Raw genomic sequence first — 22,070 nt, forward strand, 5'->3', positions numbered from 1 at the left:
TTTTGGAGGTGAATAGAGGGCTCACACAACTACTTAATTAATTTGATGTGTAGGTTCAAAACTGGACTTATTTTTAGGTGGGGCCTACAGCTTGTCTTTAGTATTGCCTTGATGTTGATAAGTCAGGTGATAAAAACACAAAGTAAGACTTGTTTGTGTAGGCTAGTAGCAGGAAAGTTATCAAAGTTTCCACTTTGATAACTGCCAAGAGCTGCATAAAACCACAAAAGCTGCATGAGTCCCCTTAACTCAACCTAGAAAGCCCCAGGCACGAGGACACCCACATCCGTCCCACACAGACCGAGCGGAGAACTTTCAATTTCATTATTGTACTTTGCAGTGTCACAACAGCTCACTTCTTTTCTGTTTTGTTAGAGACCTTATATTTTCCAGGTTTAGCTAATCACATCAAATGTATTGTGAAAGTAAGTTGACTGTGAACTGTATATGAGACCGTTATCACACAGTCATTTGGGACCTTATTTAATTGTTTACGTTGCCACTGTAAGCTCACAAGAGGGAACTTGAAAATATTTTACTTTCACTTTTCAGCCTGCATTACTTCATCAAGTGAGATAACATTCTTTCTACATACAGAATACAAAAAAACAAACATGAGTTTTAAAAGTACAGTAAAAGTTTATTTTCTCGATTTGTGTACCTGTGACCCCTTTATAAACAAATAACAAACCCTGGGACTTCCCCATCGTGTTGCCCACGCTGCTTATGTCATTTCATACACTTAATATGCTGTACTATCACTGGACTTTGTATACTTCTGTTAAAAAGGACACAATGTGGTGAGTGTAGTTTCCCTGGTTTTGTTTCTTCTCTTTTGCAGTGAAACCTACGATAAAATATAAAATAATAACTTATGATACAAGAAACATCCACAGAAAGAGAGACAAATGTCACATCAAAAATACAGTGCTGAGTGCTTGGAGAAGCTGGCCATCAAGGGTGTAATTATAGGTCACATGAAACAATTTGAATGATCAACCATTAGGAAAAAGACAGAAAACGTCTCAAGCCTTCTAAGTACAGAGACAGAGAGATATAGTGTCAGTTTGGGTATATTAACACAAAGATGAAACATGGCCTTAGAAAAATACTAAGCTGCCTTTGCATTCACTTTGCTTTATCCTGATGGCCCATCGCTGTGGTAGCGTATTAGAAATACAATAACACTAAAGGCATTAATGAGGTTTGTATTGAGCTGCTGTACTCAGCCACCAGCCACACACACACACATGAACACAACCACACACACACACACACACTAAAAACCCATCAGTGGCATTTCCTCCTCATCCATTCTGTGCATCTTATCTCTAAATTGAGATTCACATTTTATCGATTGTCTTCGCCTGCTTCCTCTCCATACAGAATGACCTTGAAAGAAGATTCAATGCATTGTCCATAACTGCTGATGAGTGGGCGTTTAAATGCAGTGCTTGCCAGAGAGTGTGTGTGTGTGTGTGTTTGTTAAGATGAGGCACTTTTGTCACAGTGTAGACGGTCTGGCCAAGCTCGACTCTGCAGGGTTCCCTGCTGCCAGACTACAGGAGAAGACAAATGCAAACCATCAACATCATCCTTTCTCACTTGGGGTATATGGGACTGTGAGTTTCCATAGAGACAGGATGTTGCTCAACTCACCTCTCAATAATGCTGTTGTTATGATGTAGTTCCCTGACCAAAATCTCCATGTCCTGCTTTAGATGGTGCATCCTAGAAAAAGAAGGAAGATATTTTTATTAGGACAAGCGTCTCAATCTTGCAAACACACACACATTCACAAAAGCACACACCTATTAACCATCTGGTCCTTGTCTCTAGGTGCAATTTCAGGCTGTGGTCCTGTTCCAGTGGACTGCAGAGTGGAAAGGATTCTGTCCAGAGCCTGCGGAGGACAGATGAGACATCATCACCGAGATGCTACATGAGTTAAATCACTAACATGACCACTGAACTGATAATGATAAACATCAGGTAACCATTTTGTGTTATGTTACAATATTTGATATTAGTTGCATAGAAGGCGAAATATTGACCTTATTTTGCCGCTGCTCACTCATCTCCAGGTCTGCCAACAAGCCAGTGGAGAAAGAGCAGAAGTCCTGGAGTCGAGTCTGCATTTCCAGCAACACACTGCAAATACAGAAGGGACACACTTCAGTTAGTCAACTCAACATATTTGCAACGGGTTAAAGGCCAAAGCAGAAGAGAAATCCAATGTGAAGGTATTTTGTAGTGTCGAAATGTGATGTGTAGAAGATAAACTGGAAAATAAATACAAATATAATTTCGAAACAAAGGAGAAAAACTAGAAATGGTCACTCAGTGGTGCATCCCTCCCTCTTCCCCTAAACAAAGACGCGTTGGAAGTCCCTCAATCATTCCTTTCATGTCCCTTACAGTCAAGGTGGCAGCAAAGATAACAGAAATGTGCTTTTATTCATCACATATCGTACCTTACTTTAGAGCTTTGTAACATTACGAGTATCATATCATCTGCAGATGCTCCAGTTCAAAATAAGACCAAACCTTTCTATGGACGTCAGTTTGGATTGGTTTATCCGAACAAAATCAAAAAGTAATTAAATAATGATAGCGTAAAGTCATTCATAATGTTAATATCACTTCCTAAACAAGTGTATTGTGAAGATTTACAATGAAGACTACCAATTTACTCAGTTTGAGACGAAATTATGAATAGCAATGCCCTACAGTCCTGTGCTTATCTCCATATAAGCTTCCATCATAACATCTAACAAACAGTTATCTCATTGTGAATAAATAGTTGTAGTGGTTGGGAGCTGAGGTGAATCTGAAGATTGTTTGACGTGTGAAAAGGACTCGAGAGGCGGCTCTGACCTGCTCCATGTCCTTGTTGAGGCCAAAAGCTCTTTGTATCTCTGTACGCAGTCGTCTTTAAGGAGAGATTTCACTCGCTTAATGTGGGCCGACAGGTGGAGTCTGGGATGGAAGAGTGACAAGCAGATTACAGGAGAGCTCAGAATGACATCCTTCACAGGCAGGGTGAGCAGGACATCACATACTCACTTCTCAAACTTGTGGATTTGCTCGTCATTGTACGCCAACTCTGTGGAGAGATACAGAAAACAGGAAGGTATTGTCAATTTGAACATGTACAAAAAGAGTAATAAAGTATATACCATAAAAGGTAAACACATACTGCCAGTCATTCTGTCTTTGCGGTAATGCTGATGAATTGCCATTATCTTCTGCAGCAGCATCTCCATCTTCTGACAGCTGTGGGAGGTAAGAGGTCAGAGGTCAAACACCACAAACTCATGAGGCCACTGTAAGGCTTTGTGCTTGCTCCCCCAAGCTAACAAAAATGATTTAATGGTAACATTTACAAAAAATAAAAAACAGTTCTGCTTTTTATCAAGGTTAACTGCTGCAACAATCAAACAGGTACATTAACATCTTGCTTTAAAAATACAATGGAAAAAAAAGTGACAGAATAGTCGTGGCATTGAAAGGAAGTGCAAAATTAAAACAGCCATTTGTGTTGGAGAGCAATTAGTTACTGAAGGGAGGGAGTACCTCTTGTCACTGGCCAGCGTCTCTGCTAACTTGGCCTGTTCGATCTGCAGATGGTCCAGTCGGTTCTGAAACTCTTGGATACCGCCAGCGTAAATAGGCAAGTGCTCACGGACCTGGAGAGACGGCAGCCACATAACAACAAATCACAATTGGTATACAATCCAAAACACTGGAGTTTACATTTGGAGCGTTCCGAAAAAAAGTGATTTGAGTCCAGTAATGTTGCATCTCAGTCTTCCCAGTCCTACTCAATAGGATATTTATCCCTACAAATGATGTGCAATTCTCCATTACACGTTGATTATTAAAAGGAATAATGGCATAAAAATAAGGGGGAAAAACCCATTGGCAACAGAATGTCCATCTGCCAGTAAAGCTGTAATATCTGACAGTACTTACCAGATGCAGCTTTTGCCTGCCATCAGCTGAACCCTGGTTTTCAGAATCATAATGGCCTCTTAGAAAAACAAAGACGCAATGGATATGGGGAGAGAGTGGGAGAAAAAAGAACGAGGTTGTAGGTTAAATATCAAATATGTGATTTGTCAATCTACAACATCTATTGATAGCAGTTACATTAACAGAGTAGTCAGACACCTACATCTCAATGACTAGTTATATTTGCCTCTGCTGCTTTGTATCATAATACATGTCATTTAAACACACAGTTGGACATTTCAACCCTCTAAGTGAGAGATCTCAGATGTATTTTATTTGCTCAAAAAGTGTTTATAAACTCACAGTGTGTGAGTCCTGTGTTCTACATTGAGACAAGACTGCAGTCTGACGGTGATCATGGCGATACTGTGCATCGCTTCTTCACACTCTCTTCGCAGCCTCATCCTGAGAAACAATGGATGTGAGAAGAGTTTGATAAGGGTCATTACCTACAGCCAGCACATAACCACAGAGGCACATCAAGCAGTGCATTTAAGAGTGTGTGTGTCTCACATGTAGCTGTAGTATCCTTGCAGCAGCAGCTCTTGGTGTGTGTGCAGCAACTTTATTATCCTCAGATACTGGTGGACCACTCCCACCATTACCTACAGAGAAGGGAGGGAGTAGAGGAGATCATAAATAATGTGTTGGGTGCTTTTATTACATAAAATACAAATATTAGTAAGGCATTTGGATGGCAAATAAAAACGATGAATCAGCAGTACCTTGGAGAAATTGTAGTCTGCCACAACGTCAAACCTGGACGGGATGATTGGAGTCTCTGCTACAGAATGAATGAAAACACACCAGATATAAAATACACGACACACTGTAATATATGAGTGTGCCTGGGCATGCAGACGTTATTTTTAAATGTGATTACTTGACATTTTAACCAACATTCATCTTTTCAAATATAATGTCCCTTTATCTGGGATTGGCATTCACATAAATATTACTAAACACATTTCGCTTAAAAAAGCTCATTCACAAAGATGTGTGTGTGTCGTCTGAGTCACTGTGATACTGGAAAAACACCTCGTATCAAAGCTCTTTCATATCTCCCTCGGGGGATATCAAAGAATAAAGAAAGCCGAGGCTTGAGGAAACGTATTGTTTGTTGTCTCACGTTCTCTGAAGGGCAGGCTGGCGTTTGCTTCATGCCCGTAGCTGAGCAGGATGAGGGGCCGGGCAGGTGTGGTAGGTGGGAGGTTGACCACCTTCATGTTGCCTTCCAGAGGGAGGTCGTGACCCAGGTAAAGCAGGTGTTGCAGCTGAACTGCGATACCAGTCTGAGCCGCCACTTCCTCAAAGAATACAGACACCCTGAGAGAACCGAGGGGGGAGGGGGCATTGTTTTTCATGTATTATAGTGTACTCATAATCCTGCATTTGATCCACATGTTTTGCTTGTTGGTGGTATCATCAACTGATGAATCATATATTACAATAACCGTAACTTTTGACCAAAATACCAACATTTTTGATCATCCCACATTGCAGTACCTCATCTATATCGATCCTTAAAACCCGACCTACTAAGTAAACAAAAACACCAAATAAGCAGTGAGGCACATTTCAAATATATAATTTGCATAGCGCTGCAGCAATAATCTTTGGGCAGTCTTGAAAATAAATACCTGTGGCACCAATAACACTACCACCATAATTACAAAATTAAAGTTGGGAAAAAATATTGACACAAATCAGCAGTTTAAAACTCAAGTTTAGTTTTGAACAAATAAATGACGTGCGAAAGTTGTGGCATCCTTGCTATCTTTACTTCAGGTATCACTCACTCTTATCTGACAGTTAGCAAATTAGCTTTGCATCGAAGTATTCTATGTAGTAAACAGTCCCGTGACTGATTACTCTGTGTTTTATCAGATGAATGTGTGTGGAGATAGTGATACACCTGTGCAGTCTTACGTGCTGTAGTGGTGTATGTAGATACAATGTTCCATGGCCTGTTGCAGAGAGAAGAGGTGAACTGGCTGCCGCTGCAGGATGTCCGTGGTGGCTTTGAAGAACTGCTCAAAACCCCAACACCTGTCCTGGTCAGCCTCCACTATACCAGCTAGAACTGGAACCAGCTGTGCCGTCAGACCCCTACTCACAGAGAGGGACAGAAAGAGGTTAAATCAAGACAAAGTAAGCAGTGTGTTGTCATTAAAGACAGAGATGCATGATTACAAGCTCTTTATTTGGTGACATACTGTGAGAGTTGGCAGCTGTGAGGGAGGTGGTAGCCCCACTCTATAGGCCCGCCATCCATCCGCTGTACTCCAGCTATTGCTCCTGTGGGCTTCTCTGTAGTTATTTTGAACCTACAAAATAAAACACACATGTAATGCTGGTGATTGATAAATATTCATGTTCTCGCAGATATTCCAGGATTCCTGAAGAAACACCATGCAGATAATCTTTTTTTCTAAGCAGCAATCTAAGCGTTTGGAACAAATCAAATGGATGGTGGGGTTTTATTCAGACTGAGAAAATATAGGTTACTGGTAGGATGAGAAGGAGCTTTAGATATTTAAGACCTAACTCACTATCAACATAATGTCCCACTCATATTAAAAAAAGAAAAAGAAAATAGAAAACTGGCAATATAATTAAAATATAGAGTAGAGTTAGAAATTCAGTGTTTCCATCAGAAATGTGTGGTCTGTGATTTAATGTATTAACTCACATGGTGGGCTTGTTCCTACGGGGTCCTCCGTACGGTGTGAAGGGAAGACTCCCAGTGGCAGCGTGGTAAAATGTCACACCAATACTCCACAGGTCTACGCTCACACCATAGGACTTCTGTTGAGGCTTACGCAGCACAGCACGTTCATACATGTCTGGGTGCTACACACACACACACAAACACACACACATGCAGGGTAAGAAGAGAGGATACAAGCAAGTCATATGTTGATATGAGTTTATTTTTAGATTTATTTAAGTGTCAAGTTAATGCAGTGTTCTGCCTTAACATGTATTCTATCCACAATTTAGTAGCAGGCACAAGTGTATCAGTGCTTTTATGAATGGCCTTACACCCATTTGTCCACTAGAGGGATACCAAGTCTTGAAAATAAAAGTTTTTTGTTGTATCAAGTTCTAAGATCATTATAAAACAGTCACTATCACATTTTATTGACACAGGGTGATTTTCACATCAAGCTAGGAGGGGATTTAAATGCAATGGTGGAGATTGTAACAAAACACTTTGAAATGGGGCTTTTTTAGCAGTAAAAGTAATATGACTTTAATTTAAAAAAGGAACAGTGATATACTATAATATTGATTGCGTCCTTGATTTTGAAAATGAATTACTAACTATATACAGTCTTTTCACAATAACAAGCTATTACTACAGCAGTTAAAAGAGATGCCGTTTCTGCAACCAAACTGCACTGATTGATCTTCATACATATATGTATTTATATGAATACAGTCTATAGATAGATGCAATATTCTTGTGACTGACCTATAACAGAGTGCAGCGAGCTGACTTATCCCATTGATACAAAAGTATTTATTATTTCATCACATTTGATCAATTCACTTTTTTATCCAGGGCTTTAGCTGAGCAGGAATGAACTTCCTCAGCAACGCCCCCCTCCACTGAGGCAGTAAAACACATTTCTGTTAATAACGTCCCCCCAACTCTTAAAGGCAAAAGTAGTGAAATATGAGTGAATCTAATGATATAAGGGAACTCTGAACACCACATGGTGGAGACAAATCTCCATAACAGAACTGCTACATCAAACAGGTTTATGAAAATGTCTTGTGGGCTGTTCAGGGTATACTGTAGGAAAAACAATCTTCAAAGAATTTTGGTTTTCTTGATCTGAGACTTAAAGGCCAACATTTAGGTCAAACGATTTTCCCACATTCTGAAAATACCTTTTTACCTACTATTTATATCGTCATTGTAATTAATCTTTACTATCTGTACATTTTATATTTGGGTGAATCAAACATTTTGTATTCTAGGCATTGTGCGGCATAGACGAATGCATGAGCTCATCTAGTCTCTTTCAAAGTAATGATGATTATTACCAGATAGCACTTAACATAGGATTAATACGTTTATAATGTGACTGTCATCTTACCAGATACTCTTCAGTCCCGTAAATAGACACAAACTTCTCATCATCTTCCAGGTCTCTTGCTGCTCCAAAGTCAGTCAGCTTGTAAATCGACTTGCCGTCCTCCGCAACCTGCCGCATGATGTTGCCCGGCTTAATGTCTCGGTGTACCACCCCCTTTTCCCGCAGGTGGTTCATCCCCTGCACTGCAGAAAGGAAAGGGAGGAATACTTCAGCTTAAATGTATGAAATTATTGGGAAATACAAAGATATATACCCACCTACACACTGCAAAACTGTGAGGAACTCTGCTTCAGGCAGGCCAAAGGCGTTTTCTGACTCCTCGAGCAGGCTGAGCAGACTTCCTCCTGAACAATACTCCATCACCAGCACCTTCTGTGTAGAGGGCAGCTGGAGAAAGAGATAGACAGAGAGACGCAGAGAGAGAAGAGTGCTTTCCTTTAAGATTGTAAATATTAGGAAAACTTAAGTTACCAGAGGTACTAAATGCTTTCCTATCCCATGTTCCAATTTAATTTGGAACAAAACTGAAGCCTTGGATGTGTTTTCTTTTGTCTTTCCTCCACACAGTAGCCTTACCTCTTCCACAGCAAATAGCCTGACAATATTGCTGTGGTTGAGCTTCCTCAGCATCTCAAACTCTCTCATCTGGACCTCATGGGGACGGTTGTAGCTCACCATGTTAAACACCTTGACAGCCACCAGCTCGCCTGATTTCTGCACACACACACAGTCCTGTTAACATCAGTTTAATATGTCACAACACCATAAAAGACCAGCAAAGCACTGCAACCACAACCTTTTCTTATCGCACATCCTGGTGATGCTTTCTAGGCCAACAAGTAGGCTGAAACATCAGAGATATTGGCAGCAGTGATGTGAATGAGCTGCTCAGGGGGAAAACAACTTGACAGTGTAGGTTAGGATCATAAAAAAGCATTCACAGCGTGTGGCTACCTTGTTGCGTGCTTTGAAGACACTGGCAGTAGCTCCTTGGCCAAGGACATCCTGTAAAGACCACAGGTAGTTTGGTGTACTGGCCGTCATCCCCGACATGCTGGGGGTATGAGACAGAGACAGTGTCTTTTAAATATTAACAGAGACAAGACCTGCTTGTCTTTGCATTCTTAGGGAGATAAAAACCCTTACAAATGTGTTATTAGTATACAGAACTAAGTATACACATACTATCTGTTAATAAGCTAAGTGGGTAAGCATAACAATACATTGTCAAATAAATCCATATTCCTCACCTTATATAGATATGAACTAACCAGTGGTGGAGGAAGTATTCAGGTAACACCAAACTTTACAATCTAATCTTTGCTATCTAAAACTTAACAGAGAGCCTTCATTGTATACGAAATGTTAAAAGTTAACCAGTGGGGGAGGAAGTATTCAGTAATACCATACTTCAAGCATTTAAAGACTAACTTAGCATGAATTAGCATCAGAATACACTCAACGTTTAAAAAAGTAGCATACTGAATAATGCAGAAGTTTATATATTGTTTATAAATACTGAACTACAGTACAAGTACCTCAAAGTTGTAGTAAAGTACTTTGATACATGTATGTACATTTCACAGCTGCAGTTTACTTCATTTAGTTACATTATGCTCTGATGACTTTTGTTAGCTAATTTAACCGACAGCCAGCCTACGTTGGTTGTCTGTGTATTAACAACAATTCAGTAATAACAACATTATTTGGGAATTACGTATATGCTGGTAAGAATTAAGCAGTTCAGTAAACTATTGTGCAAGTTAATTTATAAAAGTTAGCAGCATTGTTAGCTTACCTGGACAGCTGCAGTTGGCTGTGCTTCAATCCGACCTGAAATCGGTGAAAACTGAGTCGCTGATTTAATCTACCAGCAAACCCTTTCCGTGAAATGTAGCGTCAAAATAATTGCCAGTCTTGTAAATATCAGCTCAAACTGGTTTGTGAATGTACGGTAAATCCAATTTGCTTGACAAACGAAACACGCCTTCATGTGAAACTTCTTCCGTAATGTGACACAGCTGCTGTCTGTCTGAGCAGGTAGTTTAGAGCAGCTGCACGAGAGTTTCCTGTTGTTTCCTTCTTACGTGGATCCAAAGATTTCATGAGATCCTTCAAAGTCTGGCAGCCTTTGTGACTGATTTAGGAATTGTTAGACTTCACACCGGATATGTCTATTCATAAATGGTGGCGGTCTGGCGGATATACATTGCAGACTTGACAGTTTCGCTCTCTATGGCTGACCCTTCCGTCTGTGACAGTCAATGAGAGATTATATTGAGTAAAATGTTTTAAAAAAACACTCTGTGGGACATTAGGCGTATACAATAATTGTTTCCTCAACTTGTGACAATGTTTTTTCCCGAAAAAAGAGACGACAGAGCAGCATGGAGCTCCCTTCATGTTGTACACATTCATGTTAAAGGGAAACATCGGAATTTCCACCGTGCTATTTCCAATTATCTGCAGAAGTGGGAAGTAGCCTACATTTACTCAAGTAGCCTACTGTGCTTAAGTACAATTTTGAGATACTCACTTTACTTGAGTGTTTCCATTTAAGTTACTTTGTAATTCTACTCTACTACAATTCAGAGGTAAATCATGTATATGTACTCCACTATTTATTTAATACCTTTAGTTACTTTACAGATTGGGATTAATGATGTGAAATATAATCAACACTTAAAGACTTAAATTACACCTGGAGTACATTCTCAAAATACCCTGCAGTATACGAAGTCATTAAAACTAGCTGCACATTTATCAGCTTTGATAAACACATTAAGGCAACTTAAGAAGTATTGTTAATTACAGTTAGTACAATAACAATGTAGATGAATGTTATTTGGTTTGGTGTATGACCAACCTTTTCCATGTTCAGTGTTGTCAGGTACTGCAGTACAGGGGCGCCATAAGGGGGTAAAAAGTTAGGACGATTCTAAGGGCCCGTGACTGACAGGGGCCCAAACAATTTTAGAACATTATGAAAAAAATGTTTAAGTAACCAATGTGATATATTTTCATGGGGCCCAAAATCCCTGGCGGCGCCCCTGAGTACTGTACAGTATGTGACTGTTTGTTCTGTTAGAGGGGAATTCCACCAAGTTCAGCTACTTTATTAATGTTTTTAATGGAAGATTTTCTGAAATGAAACGTGTCATAGGTTTTCTTTATTGTTACAGACATCAAATAATTCAAAGCTCTTTATAGCAAGCAATGTTTATTAAAAAACAGATCTACTACAAGAACTACACATATAATTATATAAGGCCTATTTGATTAAACTACTATTGCTATTACTGTACAATATTGTACCAAAAAAGAGTGTACCTCTGTAATGTACAACATTGTATATACAAAGTACATCTGAACACAGGATTCTCCAGTAATACAGAGACAACTATAAATAGATTTGACATTACAGTCGTTTTTTTAGTTCTGCTGTTTTCAAATGGACACAAAAATGCATATTTAACAATATTCAATTCTGACAAATCATCCCCACACAGTTAATCCACACGCAAGCCAAGTTGTTCAAGTGCACCATGATTGATTTAAGATCGAAGAGGGTCCCAGCTCCCCGTAACGGCACAGCCAGGACAAAACACACCAACCAACCACATGCATATCTGTATGTGTGAGAGTGTGTGTGCTGGTAGGGCAAACACACACAGTCACAGTCCCTCCAGTTGTTCTGATGAGGTAAGAGCAACACGAATACACCAGGTATTACACGAACAGTATACAGATATAAAAAATAAACCTTAACAAGTATAATTCATTACCTGGTAGAGGGGGAACGGGTGTGCTAGAGGGGAATATGTGGAAGCCTCTGCAAAATGAGCTCAATACTGTGTCAAAAACAGGTCTTATGTTTAGCCATTTGTCCAAGTCAGTGTTTACAAAAGTATTCATGTATTCTTTAATTCATCATCAGATCTAATTTGGCAAAGGGTACATTTTAGCAGATAATATATTTATTTAAAAAAAAAAGATTTCATTCTTGGATTCTGATGTTCTTGTCCTGATTCTTCCAGGCAAGACAACATATTTTTCTCTAAACACATGTACATAGTGATTATTTTTTAAGGACTAAGGCTGCTTGTACTCCATAATATGGGAGAGGCATTTTCAAACAGATGCTGTTGGGAGGCATCCATATGTAATGCATGAGGCAAGGGGTGGGGGGTGAGGTCAGGTGCATACATACCAATACACATCCACGCATGCTCACACAGGCACACACCCAGACAGATACACAATTCAACATTTTTTTTTTCATTACAGATTCTGAGCATTAATTAACAACTGGGAACAAAAAGTAATAACAAAACATTTTTGCTTAAGAGCCCATTGGATGAGGTGGTTGGTTGTGCTTCTATCTCAAAACACACTCAAGAGGATCCTCAGCTCCATGCTTCCAGTTATCATCATGATTAATTAAAACATACATACACACCATTAGAATAATATAACCCTTTTTACTGTTAAGTATATAGTTAAAGGAGCAAGCTGTGTTTGAAGTCGTCCCATGGCTGGTACTGCAGATATATAAGCTGCCAGCTCGCCATAGTGGCTGCCCTCTATGGCCCCAGCATGCAAGGAAAACCTGAAAGGTTTTTTTTAGCTGCCACAAAACACCAACACACACACATTTGGAGGGAATGTGTGTGTATGTGTACAGTCCAACATTATCTATAAAAATGCTGTGTTTCAGTGGTCCCCTACACACATAATAGAGCTGCAGGAGAGAAGCAGCGTAATGCCTCAAACTACCAGCTTTTATCATCTGTATTGCTATATGTGTATTTAGAATTACTAGTGGCCATGTTAGGCTTTGGAGAACACTGCTCCTGTTGTGACGAGTACTGAACAGTAATAAAAAAAAATCACCAACATATCGAACACTTGAGGAAGAGATCAAATAAAGCCCTGGATCACATGACTTACACTGATATTTGGCCCAGTTTTCTTTCCTTTCATCATTTCAAAAGACCACCTTCATCTCCAGTCTTCCACTCCTGACGCAGCAGGTCAGTGTGTTTGATTTCTACACAGAGCGAGAGCTTAGCATTTCACAGTCTATTCTCGGGAATCAAACGTTCCCTTCCAGTCCGCTAGTCATGGGTCAATAAAATGAAAAGAAAAAAATGTCTACTATACAAAAATCAAACAGTGCTTTTTGTTCCTCACTTGATCTGTGTGTAAAGGCAAGTAACACTCCTGCACGCCCACTCAAACACAATTTTCAAACATCACAAACTAGTGTATGTAATCTGTAGGTGTCCGTCCTGAGTCCTGTTCCCTTGTGAATAATGTTTTAAATCCAGTGATGCCTGGGATCTCTGCGATGGCAGAGTATTAACACCCTCTGATAGTTGAACTGCAATAAGCAGAGCTGCCAGGAAAGGGCTGAAAAAACTCTTGACATCCAAAGGGAATAAGGCGTCTTAGAAACTCGCCTGGACACCAGGAAGTGAATGCTACACATGAGTAGTGGGTTAGGTCTTGTGTCAATCAAATGAAGTGCTTTCTGCATCTGCTTGTAGAAGAGCTGTAAGAAATCTAAGAGTTTGTGAGAATCATTATCGTGGGTCAGATTGGGAAGTCCTAAACTGGGCAGGATTTGTCATTAGACTGGGGTGAGGGTGGAGGAGGAGGGGTGTGAGGGAGCGAGTGGCTTGTAAGTGGAGGAGGAGGAGTAGGGGGCACAGTGGAGGTCGGGGAACCCATGGCTGGACTGCCGCTCCCATTCTTTGGGAACACCACCGGCTTGGGCCTCGTTGCTGGGGGGCGCAGCTCTCTGAAGGAAGGTACAGATGAGGAGAGGGAGGAAGAGGAGAGAGAGGGGGAGGTGGCGGAGGGCAGGGGGCTCCGCGGCTGGCTCTTGGCAGGGCGGAAGGAGGAGGGCACGTCGCTGGCCGAGGAGGCGCTGCGCTGAAGCGGGTGTGCATGTGAGGAAGCCCCCTCGCTGTCCCGTAGCAGACGGGAGTGGAGAGGACTGGAGGGCTCCGAGGCTCCTCCCCCTCCTCCTCCTCCTCCACACACACCTTTCAGCTGCTCCAGTGTGTCCAGCACCACATCCGGGGTGTGTGTGTGTTTCGATGTGCTCTGCCTCTCCAATTTACTGAGCTCACTCAGCGCAGAGGTCATCGTAGCCTCAATGTCCTGAGAGAGAGAGAGAGAGAGAGGAAAATACTTATTATCTTGTGCATTCAAACACCCAAAGTGGCAGCTGTGGATGAAGGTGATCTGAAGCGGTACCTGTGAGCTGTGCTCCACCTGGGAGAACACCTCAGGGTCCAGCGGTCTGTGGTTGCTGAAGCTTTTGGAGCGGCCTGCTGAAGATGCCTTGCGTAGCTGTGGACTCTCCACCTAAATGTTCATAATGTCCACAATTAAATGCTGGCCAAAATTAAAAAGTACATTCACTACAATGACATTCCCTTGAGTTCTTAAAGGGACAGAGAAAATAATTGATGAAACAAAAGACAACTGGATCAAAAATCATTTTATATCTCTCACACAATTTTTAATCCAGGTGTCATTTAATCAGTCCTATGCTGTCTACTAATGATCTTGCGGCACTCCAAGATTTTAAAGACATTTTGAAACTTTAATACTTTTTAATGCATGTAACATATGTAACATTAAGCTGTCTGTGGCTCTTTTTCTGCTGTAACAATGTAAATGTCCCCTCTGTGGGACTAATAAAGGTATTCTGATTCTGATTCAACAACAGATCTGTAAATATCCAATACATGCTGGAGTTTTGCTGAATCCCTTTCACTCAGGTCAAAGTTTTTAATATAAAAGGAAGTCACTCTAACAATTACATTCGAATAACACGTATGGTTTACAAGTTATTGACTCAATGGAAAAGATCAAAACATTATTCAATAAACGCTGTGATGTAATGAGTCGCTTTTCACACAGGGGGGTGCTGTTGGTTTGGTCTCTGCTGTTTATGTCATGAACGTTCAAAAGGCATATTGTAATAGGAGTCATAGCATCAGCATAGGTTTGTTTAGCAGGTCCACACTCTTTTTTACTGCACAGACGTGTCAATATGGAAAGTAGGACACAGACAGTGGACAGAAAGGGATTATACTATAGGTTTTTAAATGGCTGTATAATGTCTTCTTCCTCTGTTCGCATCTAAAAATGCAATGGTCAAAAATATAGGGGGTATAAGGGTTTTATAAACCTGGCCTGACACACTAGTTATTTATTTTTATTTTTTATCTTACCGCTTGAAACTTAAATAGTAATATAAACAGTTTCATGCATACACAGGTGCACTAAATAGTTACGTTTAAGCAGAATGGTTTTAGCAAGAAGTGAGCATATACATAGATAAATGAGATCGAGTTATACTGCACAAGTTGATTATTTTTAAACTGATGTTTTTGATATAGTTTTGTTGTTGTTTAAAGTCGACACCCATTTACTTTAATTCATCAAGGTTTTCTCCATTCTTTGTTTACCGTGAAGACATGAGAGGAAAACAAAGTTCTTTTTTTTAAGAATTCAAAGTAACACAGGGCGAGTAATTGATATACAAATAGTCATTTTAAGATGAAGTGTTTCTTTAATGTGTTGAAGGAAAGCTGGAACAGTACCTTGGTCTTGAGAGAGGAGTGGCGAGTGACTGAGTTGAGGATGCTGTGAGCGCTGACAGGTCGTTTGTCTCCGCTCTCTTTCACCAGAGCCCCACCAACAGGGAGGGAAGCGGTTCTCACCCCTCCTCCCCCTCCGCTGGGTCCTGGACTTACTGGACTTCCTGGACTTTCGCTCTCTGAGCCGCGGAACGATCGACGGATGCTGCCGGACTCCGGACGTTTCCTCAACCTGAATGAGACAAATATTTTAGTTATATTTTTGTATTTACGATGTTCACTGTGGAAAGTCCAAAAACGACAGCAAAAATCTTTAATCATAAGTCATCTAAGATAAGAGATAAGACAGGACTTTATTTATCCCGAAGGAAATTGTTGTGCCAGAGTTACAAAGATACAATAAACACAGCAGCATAATAATAATACTGAACACTCTCAGTGCAGTAAAAAGAGCAATTAAATAACTACAAGTAACATAGACGGTCAAATAATTAATGTAAAAAACTTCACAGTGACGAGCAGTATTGAGTAGTGCAAAAAAACGTAGTGGCAGATACGTAATTGCACATTATTAATAATATTGCACATGTTATATAGCACAGAGTGTTTTGTAATGATCGTAATGGTATTTATATTGCACATAGTGGGGGTGTGGAAGTTCCCTTTACTGAAGGGTGAGGAGTTATAGAGTTTGGTGGTCTTCGGTGGTCTACAGCTGAAAGAGGTAAATAAGAGATCTCATGGTCCTTACTTCCATATGATTTATGAACAGTCTGAGACTCACTTGTTGAGGTTGGCCAGGTAGATGTCGGCCACATGAGCTCCAGTAGGAGAGGCAGCGCTGACTCTGGTGGAAACTCTCTCCTCCAGCAGCTCCTTGCTGTCCATATCAGGCTTTGGACTTCCCCTGCCCCCGTCAGGCCTGAAACAATAGTTTATAATCACTTACTTATGACTCGTATCCAGACAGACCACGGGAAAATGTCGTAAGGAAACACAAGTAGTGATCAAAACTGTTCTGCAAAAACTGTTCTAAATGAATAATGAACACTGATCCTAATAAACTCTTTTGTAACCTAGTCAATGGTAACCCAAAGTGAAAAGGCATATTTGTTATCCTGTGTATTAATCACTATAATTGTTGTCTAAAAAGCTAATCTAGATGACTTTTTACTTACTCCCTCTACGTTTGGTAACCATGAACGTTGACAGGAATGTGTATTTTGTAAATTGTGTAATTTTTCTTTTAATTTTGTATCTTTAATATGTTTTAATTCATGCTTCTTGGGTAATATTAAGCTGTCTTTTGCTCTTTTCGTGCTGTAACAAATGCAAATGTCCCCTCTGTAGGACGAATAAAGGTATTCTGATTCTGTTTCTAAATATAATAAATGTTACCGTCAAACACTTGTAATTCTTTTTTGTTGCATGCATTCAAAAAAAGTACGCACTTTTAAAACCCTGTAGCCCTAGAAGTGAAACAAAAGGTGGACTGGAACAAATCTTACATGTCTTGCACCACGATGTACTGATGCGGCACCAGGCCCACCACTCCGTTATGTCGCCCCTCCCACCAGTCGTCAGAGGCTCGCTGGTAGAGAAGCAGAGACGCGCCCTTCTTGAACGACAGCTCCCGACTAGTCCGGCCGGAGTAGTCAAACCGAGCGATGGCTTCGAAGGCGTCCGACTCTGAAACGGCCAAGGAGCCTGAGATTCAGAGAGGGGTGGACAGACACAGGGCGTGGACAGAGAAGCAGGAGGCAGCAACGAATGAAGAGAGGAAAAGAGAGGTGGACGAGAACGGGAGCCAGATTAGTGCATAGCAGATTAGTGCAGCTGTATTTAGTGACCGCACAAATGTTAAAAGTTACAAAGCAGAATAATAAACGAGTTGCTGGGAGAAAGATGTGAGCTGGTTTAAACGGTTAGAGCCACAACTGGTAAGCAAAGCAGGATGAGATTTCATAAACTGGTGCAAAAGTAACATTATGTACAGTATATAAACGACATGTATTGCACGTATTCCTGTGTGTGTGTGTGTGTGTTACACGCACCATCCTCGCTGTTGCGGCTGACAGAGACGGTTTCAGGCGCAGGCTCTTCCACAAGGGGGGGCTCACAGTGTGGACTATCACTGAGGAGGACACAGACAGCAGACAAGTTAGAAAATACAGAAGTCTCGGATTGGACAACATGTGTTGATGACTCACAGTCTGACCTCATACTCTTTATAATCACATAACATCATACGGCATGCACCACACCACTGCTTAGTGTCGAGATTATAGCCAGGTTGCAAACCTCTACACTCCCTGAAAAACATTATTTATTTAAAATGTGCCTTCTTTCTCTGCTTGGATTTAAAATAAGGTCAAAGACAGGATTTGACTGAGGTCCTGAGTCTAAGGCTAAAGGCACTCTTCATTCTCCCACAGAAAGCTGACTTAACATAAAAAAATAAAGTCTTCCAATATATGTGAATATATATATGCTTTGTAATATTTTCTGTAAATTGTAATTCTATATATAGTCACACTGCCATGGATTTAGAGTTATCAATGTACTGTACAAAAATAAATGTGGTTGTGGATACATTTTATTGTTGTAAAGATAACTGTACACCGCGATGAGTGCAATTCTATTAGAATAACTGTACTTGCTTTATTAATTTATCTTGTTGGCTTGAATGTTGACAAATTCTGCTTTAATGAATCAATATTGAGTCTGAAATCCACAAATTAAAAACACCCACTATATGTCCTTTACATTTGTCAATGTGGACCTTCTCTAAATGGCCTAAATGGCCTAGAAGTACAGTATTGATCACAGGAAGTAAATGCTAGCAATGGTGCAATGAAGCCCTGCCAGTGTTACAGTGTTTTCCTGTCTACACTCTCTGCAGTACAGACTGAGAGCTGCTCCTCCAGCATGACTAACAGCCTGAGCCACCGCACTGACTGGCAGCGATCATAATAACTGGTGCAGAGGCTAGTCATTAGTGTCAAATTGACCCTCGTATGCATTGTGGTGTGTGGTGTGTGTGTGTGTGTGTGTGTGTGTGTGTGCATGCTGATGTGGTCAGGCGCTCCTAAGCAAGCTGTGTGATGGAGGGTAAGCTGATCCCCGGGGCCCCCCCTAGCCCTAAGTGGAGCAGACAAGCTGAGCCCTTCCATCACTCTACGACAGTCCCTAAATCAACCACCTGCCCCCCTCCCTTTTTTTATTTTAACCTTTTACATTTATATTTTTGATTTGCCTCAGAACATATTTCTACATTTCTACAATACAACCCGTTTAAATTGTTTTCTACATTTGATGAATTTACCCTAAATTGGTTTTTGACTAGCTTTAATGTTGCCTCTATTCATCTACATGACCAAATATGTATATATGTTCATTTTAAAGTTATTTAAGTTACTTTGATTTTATCCTAATTTTATTAATCTGTGTGAATCTGTGCTGTCCTGTTTTTCAATCTTACCCTGTTGCTGTTCAACTACTGAATTTCCAAATTCAATATTATCGATTTTTTTATGTATGCTGTATATTAAAGGTGGGGTAGGTAAGTTTAAGAAACCGGCTCGAGATCGCTAGAATTTGAAAATACACAACCGGAGAAAATCTGCCACTTCCTTACAGAGCCCCTCCTCCAACACACACGAACGCGCACATGACCAATGAGGGCACGAGATAAGTTTGTGCACAGATGGAAGGCTGACAGGCAGGTAGGCCATCCAGTTATTTTAGCCGGGCCGGCTAAAATGATTGGTCGTGCTTTTTACAGTATTACGGCTTCCACAGATGACATTTTTTTATGGATTTTTTGTCAAAGCACTTAAGATATTCATTGCTATCGGGATGTTAAGAGCATTCCATGGAATATAACAAAAAGTGTATCTCGAGCCGGTTTCTCAAACTTACCTACCCCACCTTTAATCCCTGATTTAGGTTATCTATTTCAGTTTTTAAACTAGACACACCTTCTTCTACCCTTTTAGTTTTTACCATAATCTGTTTTAAATTAATATACTGTTTTCCTCGCCTCATCATCTCCAACCCCCCTGTAGTTAGACAACACTCGAAGGACACTCCCTGAAGTCCTTAAAGTCTTAGCTATTCAACTTCCTGTCCTCACCAGAAGTCATCTCCAGCTCCAGGGACGATGTAGATGGCGCCCTGCACTTCCTGTGGCCCGGGGAAGATGGTGTCGTGGTGGATGATGATAGTTTTGATGAGCTCGTTGACGTGAGCTTGGCAGGAGACCTGGTCGTTGCCCTCGGGGACGGACATCAGGGTGGGGCCGAAGCAGATGGCCAGGTTGTAGGGGTCCATCATGTTTTCATCGCTGTACTGAGACAGGCTGGGAGGAAAGGGGGGAAAGAGTCATTACCTCACCTTTATTTCTTTAACATATACTATATACAAAACCCACTATGCACACAAACAACCATGACATGTCATCTATAGCCTGCATCTGCCCCCTACTTGTGCATAAGCTGTGAACATGTTGAATTGCACAAGGTCAAACAGTAAACAGTACCTCAGCCTGCTTCAATATATCACTTCATTTTGAGGCTCTGATGATGTGTGTGTGTTTCAGTGTGTGAGAAGAAGCAGGAGCATTGTGGTGACTGTAAATCACTTGTGGAAAAGAAGAAGCTCCCCCCGTCTGTCTCCGCTTGGTTTACTCAGGAGTCTCGAATTTCAGATCTCCCACATCAACTTTCTTTTTGTGTTTCACTCCCTCTGCTACCTCCCTACCACTGAAAGGCTTCGTTGTTGTTTTTCAAAGATGGATTTGATAGTGTGGAATTTACGTCTCTGTTTGTTTGTTTGGCAAACATTCAAAACATTCTGCATCAAACAGAGTACTACTACAATAAGCGTTTTATATATAGCACCTTTCAAAAAAACAAAATGAAAGAAAATCAGACAATTAGAACACTCTGAAAGGAAATAAACTACCCAGAAGTCATCTGAACATATTAACTATGACACAAGCCCTTCCATAGCTCCTATTGAATCCACGAATGTCAGACGAGAATGTCTTTGTTTTAATTGGCCGATGCTTTTTCACAGAGTTTCTTTTCGTCCTTTTAGAGAGCCTGGGTTTGTGGCTTTTGTGAGCCCATTGAGACTGCAATGTGGTATTGGGATATACAAATACACTTGAGGGAAATTCCTTGAGTAATGAATAGCAGAACAATTTTTTGCACTCAGAACATTTGATCAGGGTCTGTACTTTACCCAAAAAGGTAAAAAGGATGTTTAGATGTTTGTGCAAGAAAGCGAAATGAAGGTCTTTTGTAGTTGTTTATGAAACTAATGAATGTCTGTGTATGGTAATGTGCTGAATATTCTGAAATCTTTATATAAAAAATGGCTATAGATCCCGTGAATATAAACAATAGCTTCAAAATGTTTTATTAAATGATGTACAGCTCCAAGTATCCATTTAATAAGGAAGCCAAAGCTTGTTTTCTTGATATTCCTCAGATCTCAGAAGAGTTTAAGACCTAACAAGAAGCTCACTTGACATTAAACAAGTTGTCAGAGGCAATGGAGGCTTTAAAGGCCAGCCAAACAGCTGGACCAGATGGGATACCGTGTATACTGTTTTGCCTTTGGAGGTCAATTATATTACAGCAATAACTTAGAATAAATGTCTGTTTGAATTTAGTATCTGTGTGTGTGTATGTGTATGTGTATGTGTATGTGTATGTGTATGTGTATGTGTATGTGTATGTGTATGTGTGTGTGTGTGTGTTCTGCTACTCACTGGTTGAGGAAGGCGAACAGGTATCTCATGATGATGAGGGTTTTGTTCGGCAGAGATTTCAGAACTTTCTTAACGTGGATTGCTCGCTCCTGGAGGCTCTCCATCGCTGGAAAAGAACACAACCACAACACCCAGGAGATTACTCACACAATCAAGCACATAAACACACACTCACACACACAGAGAAGAGGAGGAGAGACTTACAGACACAGGATATGATGTCATGGAAGACTTCCTTGGGGAAGAGGGCATGGTCCAGTCCTCTGAAGTAGAGCTTCAGGACGCCAGCGATGGAGTCCATGTCGTGGTCATTCTGGTCCCCTGCCAGCGGGTCCTCACCTATATCCGGACAAGAAGACAGAGGGAGCAGGAAGTGGGGGAGAAAAGATAATAAAAGCACTGTTTGTTGTTAAATGCTCAGGTGTCCTAATGGATGATAGTCTTACCTCTCTCAAACGCATTCTTGATGTCATTGACTTCCACCTGAGAGCCCGACACTCTGAAGATGCCCTCATGCTGCAGACCTACGTAGACATGAACATATTGTAT

At 40.7% G+C, this 22,070-nt stretch overlaps 2 protein-coding genes across 7 annotated transcripts in view; both read right to left on the minus strand.

Moving 5' to 3' along the window:
- Positions 1–615: 615 nt before the first annotated feature.
- Positions 616–10,277, minus strand: ikbke (inhibitor of nuclear factor kappa B kinase subunit epsilon). Of its 2 annotated transcripts, none has more exons than XM_034134914.1 (21): positions 9,922–10,277; positions 9,078–9,177; positions 8,700–8,837; positions 8,381–8,510; positions 8,124–8,305; positions 6,707–6,867; positions 6,231–6,341; positions 5,944–6,123; positions 5,144–5,340; positions 4,740–4,798; positions 4,528–4,619; positions 4,318–4,419; positions 3,976–4,033; positions 3,577–3,689; positions 3,200–3,276; positions 3,067–3,106; positions 2,878–2,979; positions 2,055–2,151; positions 1,812–1,903; positions 1,660–1,731; positions 616–1,559 (listed from the first exon to the last, which is right to left on the minus strand). In XM_034134914.1, exons 2-21 carry the CDS (start codon positions 9,174–9,176, stop codon positions 1,505–1,507), a joined length of 2,157 nt encoding a protein of 718 aa, XP_033990805.1. In that variant the 5' UTR covers position 9,177; positions 9,922–10,277; the 3' UTR covers positions 616–1,504. The 2 variants fall into 2 exon arrangements, with proteins under 2 accessions (XP_033990805.1, XP_033990804.1); XM_034134913.1 differs by having other exon boundaries at positions 8,700–8,855.
- Positions 10,278–11,273: 996 nt separating this feature from the next.
- srgap2 (SLIT-ROBO Rho GTPase activating protein 2) overlaps positions 11,274–22,070 on the minus strand; it is a 54,423-nt gene continuing 43,626 nt past the window's right edge. For 2 of the 5 annotated variants that reach the window (XM_034134889.1, XM_034134891.1), the window contains exons 14-23: positions 21,968–22,045; positions 21,726–21,860; positions 21,522–21,627; positions 19,878–20,102; positions 17,797–17,876; positions 17,251–17,449; positions 16,527–16,664; positions 15,746–15,974; positions 14,388–14,498; positions 11,274–14,291 (exon numbers count right to left, since the gene is read on the minus strand). In XM_034134889.1, the coding sequence (XP_033990780.1) occupies positions 13,734–14,291; positions 14,388–14,498; positions 15,746–15,974; positions 16,527–16,664; positions 17,251–17,449; positions 17,797–17,876; positions 19,878–20,102; positions 21,522–21,627; positions 21,726–21,860; positions 21,968–22,045 (1,859 nt within the window). In that variant the 3' untranslated portion in view covers positions 11,274–13,733. Of the gene's footprint in view, positions 14,292–14,387; positions 14,499–15,745; positions 15,975–16,526; positions 16,665–17,250; positions 17,680–17,796; positions 17,877–19,877; positions 20,103–21,521; positions 21,628–21,725; positions 21,889–21,967; positions 22,046–22,070 lie in introns of those variants that run through there. The other 3 variants (XM_034134890.1, XM_034134892.1, XM_034134893.1) reach the window with 3 other exon arrangements.

This window comes from Trematomus bernacchii, unplaced genomic scaffold, assembly GCF_902827165.1.
Source record: "Trematomus bernacchii unplaced genomic scaffold, fTreBer1.1, whole genome shotgun sequence".
NCBI classification, from domain to species: domain Eukaryota; kingdom Metazoa; phylum Chordata; class Actinopteri; order Perciformes; family Nototheniidae; genus Trematomus; species Trematomus bernacchii.

What these genes read in the sequence shown, in the direction of transcription:
- ikbke (XM_034134913.1), bottom strand. Translation starts at nt 9,176, where the DNA reads ATGTCGGGGATGACGGCCAGTACACCAAACTACCTGTGGTCTTTACAG. An exon ending in CAGACTACAATTTCTCCAAG is followed by an intron (nt 4,620 to 4,739) that starts GTACTGCTGATT and finishes CCTTCTCTGTAG; the next exon opens with GTAATGGTGGGAGTGGTCCA. An exon ending in AAGGACCAGATGGTTAATAG is followed by an intron (nt 1,732 to 1,811) that starts GTGTGTGCTTTT and finishes TTCTTTTTCTAG; the next exon opens with GATGCACCATCTAAAGCAGG.